The 14,895-nt window shown below is 33.6% G+C and overlaps 1 protein-coding gene across 5 annotated transcripts in view; it reads right to left on the reverse strand.

Moving 5' to 3' along the window:
- Positions 1–14,895, reverse strand: part of LOC128245459 (uncharacterized) — an 87,078-nt gene that overhangs the window by 16,827 nt on the left and 55,356 nt on the right. For all 5 annotated transcript variants that reach the window (XM_052963628.1, XM_052963629.1, XM_052963631.1 and 2 more), the window contains 12 exons: positions 10,176–10,224; positions 10,009–10,063; positions 8,977–9,070; positions 8,592–8,640; positions 8,425–8,476; positions 6,928–7,021; positions 5,875–5,923; positions 5,705–5,756; positions 3,579–3,666; positions 2,516–2,564; positions 2,211–2,409; positions 51–253 (listed from right to left, as the gene is read on the reverse strand). In XM_052963628.1, the coding sequence (XP_052819588.1) occupies positions 51–253; positions 2,211–2,409; positions 2,516–2,564; positions 3,579–3,666; positions 5,705–5,756; positions 5,875–5,923; positions 6,928–7,021; positions 8,425–8,476; positions 8,592–8,640; positions 8,977–9,070; positions 10,009–10,063; positions 10,176–10,224 (1,033 nt within the window). The remainder of the gene's footprint in view (positions 1–50; positions 254–2,210; positions 2,410–2,515; positions 2,565–3,578; positions 3,667–5,704; positions 5,757–5,874; positions 5,924–6,927; positions 7,022–8,424; positions 8,477–8,591; positions 8,641–8,976; positions 9,071–10,008; positions 10,064–10,175; positions 10,225–14,895) is intronic.

Consider the following 14,895-nt stretch of genomic DNA (forward strand, 5'->3'; position numbering starts at 1 on the left):
ACCTATGTTAACGAATCACCTTGTAAGTTTTGATAATATTCAATTAATACCTGTTTGTTCGTTAGCAAGACGATTCATCAAATACGATTTTCCTGTTCTATATAACCCCGCAATTGCCACGACAACACAGGGTTTGTCTATACGTGAAATCTCGTCAAGGACATCCTCGCAGACTTCAAGAACATTTTCTCCCCTCGCGCTGATCAGACATTGAGGTTTCTTGAAGACGCTTGAATCGCGCGTTGACAGATACCTGAATATAATAAAGCTTTTTCTTTGATGCTGTATTTAAAATGACATTTTGGTACATTGAATGTTTTTCAAACATATTTTATAAAGCCATCTTTTGTATGCATATACATTGTTGTTGAGCGTGGCAATGTACCGATTTATAATGCATAATGTATTTTTAAGGAGCATTGAGTAAACGTTTGTATTGTAAGTTGACGTATCAATTATAACCCACTTGGGTGGTTTTTTGGTTTCTGTTTTTATTTCCCAAATGTATATTCGAAACAATAATAAATGACATACACAAACATAAATATAGTTTAGGGTTTGACGTTAAGCAGCCCATTTGCGATCGATACAGTTAACAATACTAGTGACTCGATAATATTGACAATAGTTTATTTGGCAACCTAATGCGCAATCATTTTGCTAAATGTGTAATCCGAAAACCATTCTTTAGTAGTAGCAAAGTAAAATTATTGACAATAAATATTTGCGTTCTCTAATTTCGATATTTGTTTTATAAAATCTTCAATATTGCCAACCTATATTCAATATTATATTATTATATTGTCATTGTCAATTTCTCACAATATACTTTTTGATTGTGGGTGGGCCACTTAAAAGGGGCGTTACTTAGAAGGCGCAATGCCAAGCAAGCCCCTGTCCCCCGGAAAACAGAAAGTATACGCTTTAAATGTAACGTGAGGGAAAGGGGTTCTCCCCAAGAATTGTTGGGTTATACCAAACTGAAATGGTGTTTTTTTAGTATTCTATGCATATTATAGTGGGTTCGGCTCTTGCGCGATGCCCGTCCTTCGGCGGCACTTCCCGACGACCCTGCCACGCTCGCCGACGCTCGAGAGTTGTAATATTACACAAGATGGCTATTGTTTATCTATTTTGACTAAACATGAGACCATTCAAGGTCAACGTAAAATGACAATGTACAAAGTTCTGATAATCCGTGAACATTCCTAACATTTGTGAAATCAGCAAGCTGCGTAAATAATGCTCATTTAATCGTTTTCTTCATTACTCTGAGTAAATCGTAATCCCAGAGTGCTATAATGATTTTTATCTATATTGATGTACAATTTATGAATTTATGTAACCCCACACTCCCGAAAAATACCATGTTCAGACTTCCTGCCATCAACACTCATGGCGCTTATTTACCCGTGACGAAACACTGCCCATAATATCCAATGTTAAATATAAAAAATGACGTCCGCCGGGGGAACCTACGTCGGTGTGGAATCATTTTAGGCAATCGGACTTCTCTATACAGATCTTGAGCGTTAACAGTCCAACAACAATTTCACAAGATTCATTGGGCATAAAAGCGAGATCGTGCGGCCTCAAATACATACAAATATCGTTTTAGTTGACTTTAACTAAAGAAAAGTAATTCTGTCCGCAGGGAGTCCGCTCTAGAAATAATTTATATTCCATTTTCAGGCTTATACGAAGAATTACTTTTAGCAATGAAGCATTACCGTGTATACAAGGGAACTTTCTCTGGAAATTGTCTTATTGATGAGAATATCTGGTTTGTTGAAGTTTACATTAACTGCTTGGAATCATTTCAGCAAGAGCGCGTGACGTGCGTTCCTACCATTGGTAATAAAAATGACTAGTATGCCGTGCATTTTCTATGTACCGGCGGTTTTTAAGCCAGTTCGTTTGTAATAATCGGGGTTCAACATCACAATCTGCGAAATCACTGATACGCGCAAGGTAAACGTTCATAAATCAAATCGAAATGACATTTAAAAGGTAAACCTATTTGATTAACATTAACCGTTAGTTTTACTATATTGTCATTCAAAGAAGTTGTGTAATGGGGGGGGGGGGGGCGGACGCCGGGTATCCGGGTATGAACCCCACCTTCCCGAACCGCTAGTAAAAATGGATTGTTAGTCCCTTACGTACAATTATGGAACACGAGATCATGATCATTTTTATGAACCACTTACACTATACGACCTATAAAATCTTCTTGTGATTCTGGTTGTAGTGATGAATCTTTTTGTGATATCGGTTGTAGTGATGGATGTTCTTGTGATATCGGTTGTAGTGATGGTTCTTCTTGTGATATCGGTTGTAGTGATGGATGTTCTTGTGATATCGGTTGTAGTGATGGATCTTCTTGTGATATCGGTTGTAGTGATGTATCTTAAATTAAATAAAAAGAATCTTGAAATAAACTTGAGTACAGAATTTAATATGCATACAACGTACTCCCATCTTTGACCTGTTGTTTCACAAAACATGTACTTACCAGGTCCTTTCAAAGGTGGAACTTGATTCGCATTGTCTGTATTTTTTATCTGAAATAGTATCGTATCTTAGTATCATGAAATATGAAACACTTGGAAAGGAATTCAGACATAAAGACGAAGTGTGGCTGTATTTCGATAACCACGTCACTATGATTTACAAGACAACTGCTGTTTATGCAAATGTATTTAAGTTCAAAAATCAAAATTTAAGAAAGAAAAAAAAATGTTCACACAAAATATCATTCTGATACATATCACTTTTAATTATAGTAGAAATTCGACAATTGTTTACACAAAAGGTTTGTATAAGTAATCGAAGATGTATTGCTAAAAAATATTTTAATAAGAAAAGTTCTTTTTGCATATATACATTATTTTTCAATCATTTAAAAACGATACAAGCAAAGTCTTTCCGAAATGACGTGTCGAAAAATATTTCAGATTTTCATATCTTCTTTGTCCTAAATCCAAGAGTAACGATACGTATATGGATCAGTGTCATAAGGTAGATTATTCGCATGAATGAAAAAGTTCAACATTAAGAGCATGAATCTACTGATGATCAAAGTTAACGATTTTCAAAAGTTCACATTTACAATATAAAGCAATAATATCATGCGATTGCGATCATTTTTACATGGGTATTTCTGTTTGTTTGTTTTATATTCCATTGATCAACATATTGATTTATTGAAAGTTTTTTTTAATGTGGCTAGTCTGCTTTGCAAAATCAATTGAGGCTAGTCGATTTTGAAAAATATCTCAAATCCACATCAGTCTTTTATAATTTTTTGACGCTCAGTCGTTGATAGATCATTCGAACGATGTCATGATTGAACCTGGCCAAGTGCACGCATATTTCTAACCAATAATAACAATGATTTTAAATTAATCCAAAGTACCGCGTGTCTAAGGACTGAATCCATTGTTGACAAAATAATATTTCAAGTACTTTTTTAATATAAGTCCAAAAGAACAAACATAATCATTTGTTGCACTGCTCTTAAAATCTGTTATAGTTTGAAAACGATTTGTTTTAAGAACAGAACAAAAAACACTTACCTGTATTGGTTCATCCTTGCTAGATTGATCAAATGAATCCCTGCTGGCTGGCGAAACAGAAGGATTTTCTTCCGAAGCATTAATTAGTCTTAAAAAGACCAAAGAAAAGTAGTATTTGATAGCGGTACGCATATGCTTAATATTACAATACATTTAGCTTTTCAATATAGTCTTAATAAACATACGAATTATTACATCATTTTTTATAACCTTGAGTTGCAGAATAGCCCCATGACAGCCTGTTTTGGTTCATTTTGAAGAACATTGCAATTCCGGATACCCCAACTTGTATCGCTAAAAACCATTACTGCATAATATGTATTATTATTATATGTCGTCGTGTGACATTTTGTGTATCTCATTAAATATCTGTTAGGAGTTAAACCTTGAACCTCTAAACATGGACGAAGTTATTTCTCATGTCGCCTGTGTAATATGGTTAACGTGTAGTGATCATATGTTGTCCGTTACAGTCGTCAATCTCGTTATCGTCCATATCGTCGTCAATGGAGCCGTCACCGTTCTCGTTAGCGTTGCCAGCGGCGTCACATTTTAATGTCCGCTCTCTAACTTGAACATTTGATCCAATGTTTACCATATTTAGTTACAATAGTATCATAAGTGTATTGGCATAATACATCGACTGAGATCGACCAACAGCAAAATTTCACTATTAACTCTTCGTTATGACTCTTGATATTTAAAACTTGAGCAAATTCACTTTGTCCACTTTCTTAATTGTCCATCTTTCTATCAAATCTTTACCATATTTTGTGTCAATGTTAATGAGCAATTTATTTATAATTAGCTCCAAAAATAACATGATCGCAATATCAACTCTGGTGTTATGACCAAATTGTCATTTTCTTCTCCCTTACTTTAGCATTTGCCATCCAACCTCTTCTGCACTAAGTTATAACGTTTGAGAGCATATTTTCTCCCACCTCAGATAAGTAGATCCAAAAATTTGACCATGCCCAAAATGCTTATCTTGCCCACGGGCAGAGACAAAACAAGAACTCCTTTTTATTGTCATCACACGATTACCATCCTTGTTGAAGAACGTCGTCTGTAGCATCACAAAAACGTTGCCTTGTGGCAATATTAGGTTCCTAATGAATTATTTCTCGCTTCAAATTGCACCATAAAAGACTTTTCATGCTCCATTCAAGAAATAATACTGCATTCTACTCAGAACTTTTTTAAGAACGATTTGACTATAAACATAATCTGAATAACTGCGCGCATATCAATGACAACCACGAATTATCACAAATCTATACGCATTTATTTTCACTACGCACAAAATAGTTCCAACGGAAAAATACAATTTGACTTTATTTTGTTTAACTGAGGTGGGAGAAAAACCATAAACATAGCCGCTCGTGTAAGATAGGTTCATGCCAACCCTCGCACAGGGTATTCTGTGGAACTCGGTAAACCTCGTTTTCGCAAAATACCCTACGCTCGGGTTTGGATGAACCTTATCTTACACTCTCGGCCATGGAAGATACTTATAATTCAGGTTTGATCAATAGTTTGATCAAAATCGCACTACGACTAACTTTAAGGTTATTGCACTAGATTTGTCCAATTCCCTTTTACCACTTTCGTATTTGAGCATTTGTTAACCAAAATGAGCAAATAGGTTGTCAATGGTAATAGGGAAACAATTTCAACCTGTTTTCGAAGGCCTTATATGTTTTATTTTTGACCACCATTACTGACATAAATAGCATTGTGCTTAGCAAAATGGTAAAGTCAAATGCAAAAAAAATGTGTATATGAGTTTGGCTAGTAGTAACAGAAACGGATAAGTTTGTTTTTCGGGTACTCCGATATTTCGAACCGCATAACACCTCGTTCTCGAGCAACATTGTACAAACGATTATGATTCATATAGTGTTGATATAACTTGTTTTATAATCATTTTGCTATTTTTAAATCTAACAAAAAAGAGCAAAATATGTTTATTATCGATTGATGTATTGATTCATTACTGCACAAAAACGGACAAAAAAAACCAAAAATGTTTTACAAAAGACAAGACACTCTCGTCAAATGAATATGATGTCCATGTTAGTGTTATTATGGACGTGACTGGTGATTATTTTGAATGCACGTACCTTTCATGAAATGACGATTTTCCCTCTGTTAATAACGGTTGAGGGGTTGGTTCTAAAATAAAATAACAAAAACATGAAAAGGAAATTTCATATCATAGTTCATTCAATTGCTAGATATGTGTATAACGTTTTCCAGATTGTATACATTTTTCAACCAAACATGTACTTACCAGGATCGTTGATGGGTGAGTCATTATTTGAATCGTCTGTCTCTCTAGTCTGAAAAAGTATCGAACACCAGGATAAAAATCAAAATTTAAAAAAGAAAATAATAAAAACGTAACGCTACTATACACCAAATATTAATCATCTTCATGCTACTCAGTTTAAAATATAGTCAATAGTATATGCAACTCGTTCTTTTAATTATAACGTAACTGTCGGTATAGTTGTTCAAATATATACTCCTTAAGTTGGTATTTAAGATAATAATTGTCTATATGCTTTGATAAACATAATAGTTCAATGACTTATGGAATGACGGTATCAAATAAGACATATAGATTTTGCAATGAGCTCAATTATGCTGGATAAAAGTGATCATCTCTTTCAAAATAAAAACTTGCCATAAATAAATACTTCCATTTGCAAACTAATTACGCAATTTTAAAGCTACGAGTATCAGGTACACATATAATATTGCAGGATTAATAATTATTTTGTGCATGAGTATGGTCAAAACACATTTAAGATCAATAATTACAATTTATTTCCAGTTTACTTTACCGGAAGCCGCCATTTTGATTAATTATATTGAAAAACAATGCTAAAGCGATTGTCCATGCATTGGTCACTCCCCTTTTCAAAAAAAAAACACTAGTGCTGCGTAGGAAATTTATAATTGATTATATTAGTTTTCAAAAAATTGTATTACAACAAAAATATAGGTGCAGTAAATTCTCGGAACGAAACATCAATTTGGTGAAGATAAATATGTTTTGTACCATTTAAGAGTTCGATTTGGTTTTATAAACAAAAGCAACGTGAACAATAAGACGCGGGTCAACTTTGGGCATACTTCTAACCAACAATTAGAATAGCCTCAAGCTAATCTCAGGAACCACATGCCTAAGCACTCAATCATGAAAATGAATTGAAAAAAAAGTATTCTAAAGTATTTCTACAAAGGATAAGTCAGTATTGTTCTTGCTTAAAGCTTGTTGCACTATATTTTGTATTTTTAAATACGATTTATCTTTATAACAAATACATAATTAACCTACCTGCGTTGGTACATCTTCGCTAGATAGCTCAATTGATTCAAAATCCTTGCTGTCTGACAAAACAGTAGTATGCTCATTCGAAGCCATAACTGGTCTACAAAAACATCCCAGAAAATTAGTATTTAGTACAGGTATACATATGGATACTCATAAAAGACCTTAAGCCTTTTCACTATAACCTGGTTATATTTGGATTTCTGGAGTGAAATAATCGTAACTTATGATACGATGCATAACATCACTATTTGCAGAACATGCGTGTCATAGTATTTCCATGACATACTATTTTAGATCATTTTAAAAACATTTCACTGGTCAAATATTAAAAGACATTACTGATAAATGTTTTGTAACGGGAGTAACCTTCCAACTTTCAAATATTATATTCATAATGCAAATTTGATTTTGCTCTAATATCCTTTCATTTATCGGAAAACATTTTTTAATGAATATAATAGAAAAAATGTATTTGCTGTCAAGCAAAGTTTTGTGAATCTTCTGTAAGGATTGTTAGGATAGAACAAAGAGCCACTAAATATGGATCTAGTTATTTGTCATGACGTCTGTGTAGTACGGTAGATGTACAACGAACATGTAGTGTCCGATGTAGTCGTCCGTGTCATCGTCATACACATCCTTGTCAAAATAGGGGTCGCCGTTCTAGTTGGCATTTTTTTTTGTCAAACTTCAAGTACGCACTTAAACTTGAACATTTTCTTGTTCCATATAATGTGTATAGCCATAACACCACGACTGAGTTCGATCAACAACCAGATCACACTAATAAAACTTTTCGTAGTGGTTCTTGATATGTCATAATGTTACTAATTTCACCTTTTCTGCTCCTATACTTCAGCAATCCAATCTTTTTTTAAAATTTTGGTTTCATTGTTAATAGGGAAATATTCTCATATAAGTTCATAAAAATGGATCGCAATATAAGCTTTTGAGTTATGACCGACTTTACCATAATTTCTTCCTTACTTAAGCATTTGCCATCCAATCTACACGGCACTGAGTTATATCGTAAAATAGCAAATGTTTATTGAAAGTTCCAAAAATAGTTCGATTTTGACCAATTCCCCTTGTCCTCTCTCGCATTTGTGATATCGCGGGATAACATTTCAAACTGTTTCGATAAATTGAAAGGATCGCAATTTATTCCGCATGACTTACCAAGACTTGACAAGATTCACTATGTCTGCTATGCACTAACTGAGGCTTTTCTTTTTCAATCCTTTTCTAATTCGGTCATGTGTATATGCATAATATCTTAACTGTTTCAGTAAAGGCTTTCTTCACACTTTTCATTAATGTTATACAACGAAAAGAGAAAGAAATGTTTATTAATAATTAATTAATTAACTAAATAACTAATACAGACAAACACAATCAGTATTATGATTTCCATAAACTCCAGGATACCCATTTTAAAAGAGTTATGTACATGCCAGCTTTAGTATGGACATGAATGCTGAATAGTTTTAATGTTCATACCTTTCCGGAGATGGCGATACCCTTCCTGTAAATTCCGATGGTGGGGCGGGATCTAAGATGAAATGATACAATATTGAATTTAACTTCAGTGCACCGTTTACTAAATTAATAACTGTGTATGTTATATATTTCCAGAATTAATCTTATGTCACAAAAAACGTACTTACCAGGACTTTGCAAAGGCGGTGCTTCATTTGGATTGTCTGCTTTTCTTGTCTGAAATTGTATAGTACACTAGTAGCATGACCTTTAACACACAGGTATTGAAGTCAGATGTAGTGTAGTTATAATTTAGTAAACACTTCAGCACGACAAAAACAAACAGTTTGTAAGACATTTGTTGTAGTACTGCATGAAAATGTGCCCAATGTCAAAAATCAACAATATACAATCAAGCGTATCCCTAGAAACACATGTCTAATTATTCATACCTATGTTGACATTACACAACATATTTCTTTAAAATAAGTCAGTAAACAACTTGCTTAAGGATAGATGAGCTTTTTCGTATTGTAAATGCGATATATTTTTATAATATGTGTTTTAACTTACCTTTGTTGGTTCCTCCTTCATAGATTGCTCATTTGATTTTAAAACCTTGCTGTCTAACAAAACAGTTCGATTTTCATTTGAAGCCGTAACTGGGCTGCAAAAAATATCCCTAGAAAATTATATCTGATACCGGTACGCCTATGTTTAACCCTACATTACCTTTAGCTTTTTCTCTATAGCTATAGTTCAGTATTAAATAATTGTGATTCATTTATCCGTTGCAACATGAAAAGCTTTGATAAGGAGTTGATCCATTTTTACGAAAGAGTATTTTATCAGATTTCCAACCAAAGAGCTTTTACGTTTTCCATAGAATGCCTTAATACAAAAATAATGTGTTTTGTGTCAAATTTATCGGAACTGCCAAATCAATAATGTCTTTTGGCGTTGAGTTGATTGCCGTTATATAAAAACAGATATATGCATTTTTGTAACCCGGTCCACTACTTTTAATTATGTTTTGAATATCCCCGTTATTTGACAAGACATCATCAAAACCTCTGATGACATTGTTGAATAGGAAATCAGGGGAATTTTGACATAAAATCAGAGGAGTAAACATGTAGACAGACTGTTCCGAAAAAGTGTAAATACTTTTTTATCCAAAATCTGATAAAATCTTCGTTTGTACTGCCCCAAAACATGTCAAGAAAAATATATGTTTCTCTCCCAAATAAAGATCATTCCTCAAACCGAAATAAAACATGAACTTTTTAAGCGTTTTAGTTTTTGACTATCCCGACCTACTGATGCATTGTGGCAGGCTCTTAACTAAGGAAAATACATATACCCTTTATTATAAGTTATTCAACCGTTTGTCCAAATTAATCCAAATGCATATTGCATGCCTGCTTAATCATTTCTTGCCTAATATTACCTTAATAACAATTTTATTGTTAAGTTTGACAAGCTATTCCCGTAGCTAAAAAGATCCCCTTCTCGCGTAACATCATGCCAATGAGAATGAAACATATGATGTCGAAATAAGTTGCATATCAAACTGACAAACACCTCCAAACGCATTGTTGTTACCTTTGTGGAGACAGCGACGCGTCTTCTTTTTTTAAAACCGGTTGTTGGGCTGGATCTGAAATGAATAATAAAAAATAAAAACAACTTCAGTTCGCCGTCCACTAAATTGCTAATTATTTTTAATATGTATCTCTAGGTATTGCTTGTTTCACAAAGCATGGACTTACCTGGTATTGCCATAGGCGTGGCTTGATTTGGATTGTCTGTCGGTGTTGTCTGAAATAGTATTGTACACTAACATTATGAAATCTGAAGACAGGCGTCATGCGGCTATATTATTTGACCGACATATCCGTTTCCTACGGCGAACAATATACTTAGGTATTATTAGACTGATTCATCCGCATCTTTGATTGTAAATCATGTGATAATTTCTAATCGAGCTGTTAAACAAACACAACAATACAAAATAATCCAAATAATTATCAATATCAATATTACGACCAATGTCGACACTGTAAGACGTCATCAGCTAAGTTGCGAGTGTTAACGGTTAAAGTTTAAAACGACCGCTCAGTTACCTTCACGATTTGTCTTCGCTTTCCTTCGGAAGGGTTACATAATGATTTATTGTAAATATGTCGAATGTGTACATATATATTTATAGTAACAGCTGCAGAAGTTTGATGGTGATTCTAAGTATTAAGGGACCAAACGTTAGAAAATCATTCAAGGATTTAACGGAGGCCAAAAGATTTCTTTTGCAACACAGGCCATCGTTAACAGCAATGTTTCAAAGTTGTGACAACAGTTGTTTGACATGGATTGGGTTTTGCAAATGTTCTTATTTTAATGGTTTCCATGGATACCGTTTGAACCAAATGAAAATTCTTGAAAAAACATGAAATGTGCGTATATTCTTATTCTGATAGAAATATGTTATACTATGCTATCAAATATTTATAGCCTTGTTTAATACAACTTTCCTATCAAGGTCAAGGTCAAATGGCTAAATAATTTCCAATTAAAGCTTATTGAATGTCTTTAATGATAATTATTATGTTTTTATTATTAAGAAGTATCAATTTATTGTTATCAAGTTACTGCATTTTATTACAACAATAAAGAAATAATGTTTATTAATCGAATTCGTTTTAAATATGAGTATGGTTGCTTTTTCAATGATTTTTTTCAAATGTGAAAAGAAATAGCATAGCGGGCAAACAAAAATCTAGAATTAGTCAGTTCTCTTAAATTCGGCTTTGAGTTTCACTATTTGTCTTCTGAATAATGGTTTCAATATTGCAAAATTATAAGATTCTAGTGTAATACAATTCATAGATTGTGTTTATATTTCAATAACCATTTACAATATATATTCTAACAAAAATAAAGATAAAGAAAATCTTTCTTTTTTTCGGACTTTCGTTTCTTAATTTATTACAGGAAATTTCAGACGTTGTTCATAAATTAATACTTAACTGTTATGAAGAGTCCAATTTTATGTACATTCAGTGAAGGCACTGTCTTTAGTGGTTAAATAGTATTGTTAACACTAGGTGACATTTATATTTCCAACAAATGATCATGACACTTGAATGTTCCATGTTATCTTGGGAAAGATTTACATTTTAGGACACCCCATAACTACCCAAGGACACTCCATGACTTCTCCCATACCCAGAACTATCTCTTGGCTACAAATTAGTATCCAAGAACTACAAAAGGACAACGCACAACAATCTTGGAACAACTAGGAATTAAACAAGAACTACTTAAAACTACCAAAAGACACAACAAATTACATGAGAACACCTTGAAACAGCACAAAGATTATATAGAACTCCTCAAAGACATTAAATAACTACAATCATAAACTATTCAAGGAAAACCTTACGACTACCAAAAACATCTTGAAACTCGCAATAAACTACCAAAGGGCACTCAAGCACCACTCAATGACACATAAATGCTACATCCCAGGATTATCCAAAGGCACATCAGAACTTCTCAAAGACACTTGAGAACTACACAAAGTCATACTAGAACTACCCGAACGAAACATGACTACAAATGAAACACAGGTACTACCCAAGGTTAACCTAGGACTACCAAAGGACACCCAAAGACTACCCGATTATACTTCAAAAGTGCACACAGCCACTCTAGAACATCTCAGTGACACCACAGAATAACCAAAGTACTGACCAGCTATATCTTAGGACAGGTCAAGGACACCCCAATACCGCACATCAGCACCACAAGAGTACTCTTGGACACAGCTATCAAATATCACTTTTGAAGTATACAACAGACATACGAGGATTGTCAATGAACGCTCTAGAACTATAAAAGAACATATTTAAACTACACATGGATACTCCAGAACTTTTCAAGGACAACAGTTGACTAACAAAATGAGAACCTAAATTTACCAAAGGACATAAAATTACTACCCAAGAAAACTTCAAACCTACGGAAGAACACCTCAAAACTATTCAAAGACCTGCTCAATGACATCCCATGACTGCCGGAGGACATCCCAGGATACCCAGTTTTCAGAACTACCCATTTACATCCCACAACTACGCATGTACACCGCAGACTACCCGAAAAACTCTTCAGTATATCTTAACATTATCAAGACTTCCAAGGATAATCAGGAATACCCCAAGAGAACTATAAAACCAATTAAAAGTGCATGATGAATACCCAAAAACACACTAGAACAATCCAATAACATCTTAAAACTAAGGACTTTCTCCAAGACTACTCAAGAACGACCAATGACTACCAAGGGACAAGCCAGAACTACGAATGAACATCTTATGACTACCTAAGGGCATTCCATAACTTCCCTAAGACGTCCCAAAACTACTCAAGGACACTGCATTACTACCCAATGAAATATTAGGACTCCCAAATGCCCCTCCATGACTACCCAAGGACACCGCAAAATACCAGAAAAACTCTAAAGAATAAACTAATGTTATCAGGACGTCTCAAGGATACTCCTTCATGACATGCTGGGTTTATATTCCCATCTTTGCCGAATGTGTGAATCTGTCTCCAGGGAAAATTTGCTCGTGGGGTCGTTTTAGGACAGGAAGAGTGGCTATCTTGAGAAACATGAGTATTATAATTAAATGTAAATATTTTTTTTATTTAATAACTCTACAAATGTACTCTATTCAATTAATATAAAGAAATTCTTTTATTGAATACATTGTTGATGGGATAGTACTTTCCGAAAAAATCAAATGCAGTTTGATCCAAAATCATATAAAATATTCTTTCTTAAAGTTTAGTTTATATACTATAGAACGTGCTGCTGTTTGTTACACTCAAGAAAGAGAGTTTTCCTCAAAACTAAATAAAACATTGAAACATTTGTTTGGGTTTTGGCCTTCCCTATCCACGTATGACCTTGGAAAACCCCTTAAAGTTGTTTGCATAAATACTTTAAACATTTTGAAAATAAGAATTAAAAACGCGTTAAAATGCTTAAATTTTGAAAGTTAAGCACTCGATTTAATGATACGTATTCGCGTCTCAAATAAAGACGAAATAGCCAAACTTAAAACCGACATAAACATATTTAAATATTTCACTTGTATATTTATTTTCCGAATCATTTTTTGAAAATATATATACTTTTGAATTTAAAACAATTGTCCGTCTTTATATTTTTTAATTTCGTTGGATATTTCGTACCTTTAACCTTTGTTTGACCTTGACATTTTTAAACAGATGAGTTATATTGTGCCTGCTGTTGCTCGACATAAATAATTAAAAACACTACATCTGTGAGGGTTCATTCAGCCTAAACATGTGTTGTTAATAGGGGGTTCGGTATTTTTACTCCCAGATACCTCCGATCATAAAATAAAAATGAAGTTAAGTGTAAAATAATGTGTTTGTTGTATTATATTGCTTAACAACCATACCAATTAATGTCCAAATGTGTTTTGTGGGTTCTATTAATAGTAATGGCTAAAGAAAACTCCAAACTTCGCATCTTCTCATGAACTTCTGAGGTATTCGAAGGAATTAGTTTTTTCGTGTTTTGGAAGGCTAGATCAAAGTCCAACAACCTGTTTGTGATAGCAAATACACTGAATGTTAACACTTTGTGTTAAAATATATCTGCATGAACACATTTTTCTGAGCAATTTTGCCCCCCCCCCCCCTTCAATGGTTAAGGACTGATTACCATTACATCCCAGGGCCCCCTATCCAATTTAACGTTCACCATTTGAAATACCCTTGAATATTCATCGACATATATTTGTATATTCATCTTTTACAAATGCTTGTCCGATTTTCAAGCTCCCAGCACAATACAAATGCCATAATGATAAAAAACCTAAACAGATGTATTGGAAATGTTTGTCTAGTCTGCTACAACAGTAGAGGCCTGAGGCTTCTGAGGCAAATCTACTAAAACGGGCGTATTCAGAAACAAATTTGATTTTACAACGCATTCGGTATAGTAATAATCATATAAAAAAATGTTTTTGTATAAAATTAATATAAAACTGAATTCCGATTTAAAGCATCACTGCATTAGCAACATATTTACAAGGTTAACCATCAGGTTTTAGAACTGAACATTTATGTAATCGCTTTTGTAAATGTAGAAAATGTTAATTAAGGCTTTTTAGGCACCTTTCACTAAATTCTTATTTCTGTGTTGGAGTGTCAAAACTGCAAAATCTGGTTTTGTCGTAAAGTTTCTATCAATAAAAGCAATGCTGGTAGAATGTGATATATCTGTTACAAATATATTGTTTGATAATTGATACTTATTTTGTTGACAACAAATACATTTCATATCATTTGGCTTTTTTTTCTGAGCTTCGTATTTTCTTCCTCAGACTCGAGAAGCTCATGAACATTTGGTCTAATCACATACTTACTGAAAAGGAAATTATCAAGGTTTGCGTC

The sequence above is a fragment of the Mya arenaria genome, chromosome 9 (assembly GCF_026914265.1).
Source record: "Mya arenaria isolate MELC-2E11 chromosome 9, ASM2691426v1".
NCBI classification, from domain to species: Eukaryota; Metazoa; Mollusca; class Bivalvia; order Myida; family Myidae; genus Mya; species Mya arenaria.